General features: G+C 33.8%; 1 protein-coding gene across 1 annotated transcript; it reads right to left on the bottom strand.

Moving 5' to 3' along the window:
• Positions 1–1088: 1088 nt before the first annotated feature.
• Positions 1089–2136, bottom strand: LOC107457779 (17.3 kDa class I heat shock protein). The gene has a single exon (XM_016075957.3). It carries the CDS (start codon positions 1841–1843, stop codon positions 1361–1363), a length of 483 nt encoding a protein of 160 aa, XP_015931443.1. The 5' UTR covers positions 1844–2136; the 3' UTR covers positions 1089–1360.
• Positions 2137–2583: the final 447 nt, after the last annotated feature.

Genomic DNA, 2583 nt, shown 5'->3' with positions numbered 1-2583 from the left:
TAAAAGATAAACTTAACCAAAAATTTTTTAAAAAAATCAATTTAAAAAATAGATAATTTTTCAGGGATGCCTATAATTGCTAAGGCTTGATTTAAAACACATAAAAAATACTTTATATCCTTCAATTACTATGACTTTTTTTTAATCAAAGAGTTCTTGTTATTGACGTTGAGAGTTATTTTGAAAAGTAAAATAAACAATTTCCAACCATTTATAGCACGAAAAGACAATGTTTTGTTTTATAATATTAATATAATTTGTAGAAAATATAATTTCCTGGAGTATTTTTTATAGCCTTAAATCAAATTCAGCTAACTATATTTTATTTATCTGTATAATTGAAATTAGTTGTGAAACTTAAAAGTCCCAATATATATTTTTTATATATCTACATTACATCAAAGAATGCAAAAGAGATGTCTATTTTTTTTTTATTTCGGTAATTCAAAAGATATGTCTTTTTTTTGTTCTGGAAGAAATATATTTAATTGTCAATAATTTATGAGGCTTGATTTGATATAGGCCCAATTTATATGCCCTGGGCTAGCCAACCTTGACGTTAATAGGCTTCTTCTCAGTTAGAAAAAAAGCATTCTTTTTTCTGCTTAATCATGCCAGAATAAATTCCAGACCAGAAAACAAAAGCCATAATAAATTCATGACAAAACAATGCTGTGAATTATGTATGAATATGAAAGAGACTGGGCTTAATCCACCAATTAATATTTAGCTTATAATGTTTTTCATCCACCATCATAGAAGAGTTGTAGCATAACTAGCATTTCATGGATTAAAAATTAAAAATAAAAAACAGAGACCGTATATTAAATCCAATTTAAGAAAGCAAGTAGGACTAAATCCCATTTTTTATCCTTAAAATTCACGCAATTTATTTTAATCTTTAAAATTTAAAATTATCTATATTGAATACCAATATAAATTCTCAATTCCGGTGATAATTAGGTAAATAAAATATACTAAAATAACACCCTTCTTATCACGATATTTCTTTTATCACACTGCATACAATCTTTAAAGCAAATAACTACATACTAATTCACTAATAAACACACCACAAAACAGCACAATTATACTCACAAGACACTTAAAAGAAAAAAAAAGCTCTTGCATTACATTATAAGGCAATTACATAAAGTATTCAACATAAAAAACATACACAGAGAAAATCAAAACCACACTGACGTAATTGGCAGCACTGGAGCAGAGTCCACATCTGCACTCAACAACCATAGATACATATTTATTATTATACTATATATATATTTTTAATTTTATTTCGCAAACTGCTTAGCCCGCCATCTGGAGGGGCTTTCACATCGGGCTTTAACTTTAAGGCTCTTCAGCCGGTGATCTGAATGGGCTTGACATCGGGCTTCTTAACTTCCTCCTTGGGAACCGTAACAGTAAGCACCCCGTTCTCCATGGAAGCCTTCACCTGCTCCAACTTAGCATTCTCCGGCAGCCTAAACCGTCTCAGGAACCTTCCGCTGCTTCGCTCCATGCGGTGCCACGTGTCACCCTTATCCTCCTTCTCCTTGCTCCTCTCGCCGCTAATCTGAAGCACCCTCCCTTCCTCGATCTCGACCTTCACTTCCTCCTTCTTGAGTCCCGGAAGGTCGGCCTTGAACACGTGCGCCTCAGGTGTCTCCTTCCAGTCGATGCGGGTGTTGGCGATGGCGGTGGTTTCGTTGGCGAAGTCGGAGCGAGGAGCGGAGAGTGCGGCGGAGGGGAAGTCCTGGAATGGGTCCCAGACGTCGAGGGAGAATGGGTCAAAGATGTTGGTCCTTCGCCCTGTTCCGAAGAAGCTTGGAATCAGCGACATTATTGTTTTTGTTTTGAAGAAAAAGAGTCACAGAAAGATGAAGGTTTAGCTGCGTATTTACTTCGTTTCTGATGGAATGCATTGGAATGAAACGAGAGCGTGTATATATAGTGTGTGTGAAAATGTTTCGAGAGGGTTCAAGATTAGGATTATGAAGGGGGAAGAGTGGAGAAGGGTTTAGAGGGTTCTGTAATTGGGAATGATGGTTTTCTGTTTCCGAATAGACGTGAACGTGGGTGAAGGATGAAGATCTTTCCCGAACAATGGAGAAATTACCCACCATCTTAATCAAAAGTTTTGATTTGATTTAGGAATACGAATATGGGCCACAAGCCCACACGTCCCAACCCCCTTTATTACTTGATGAGTAATGCTCTCGAAAACAAATTAAAAATAAAGAAAAATGTATGTGTTCAAAAATTTAAATTTGATTTTGATCTATCAACTGTATAAAAATGAAAAAATTTAGGCAATTATCTAAAAATTTAATTTTCATGCATAAAGTAGCTTTATACAAACATTTAGTGATATAATATCTTATGATAAAAAATAATTATTTTTATATAAAAAATATTATTATACATTAATTTTCGTTATTATTTTTAGTCATTGTATACAAGTATGGTAAAATATCATATATACGGTGTTATAGAAATAACTACAATACATTTATGCACTAAAACAGAATTACGATGCGCAACACCATTACTCCTTAGTTTTTTCTCTTCTCCACGCAGCAC

This window comes from Arachis duranensis, chromosome 7, assembly GCF_000817695.3.
Source record: "Arachis duranensis cultivar V14167 chromosome 7, aradu.V14167.gnm2.J7QH, whole genome shotgun sequence".
In the NCBI taxonomy this organism is placed as follows: domain Eukaryota; kingdom Viridiplantae; phylum Streptophyta; class Magnoliopsida; order Fabales; family Fabaceae; genus Arachis; species Arachis duranensis.
This window is presented reverse-complemented; position numbering and strand designations above follow the sequence as displayed.

What these genes read in the sequence shown, in the direction of transcription:
- LOC107457779 (XM_016075957.3), bottom strand. Translation starts at nt 1,843, where the DNA reads ATGTCGCTGATTCCAAGCTTCTTCGGAACAGGGCGAAGGACCAACATC.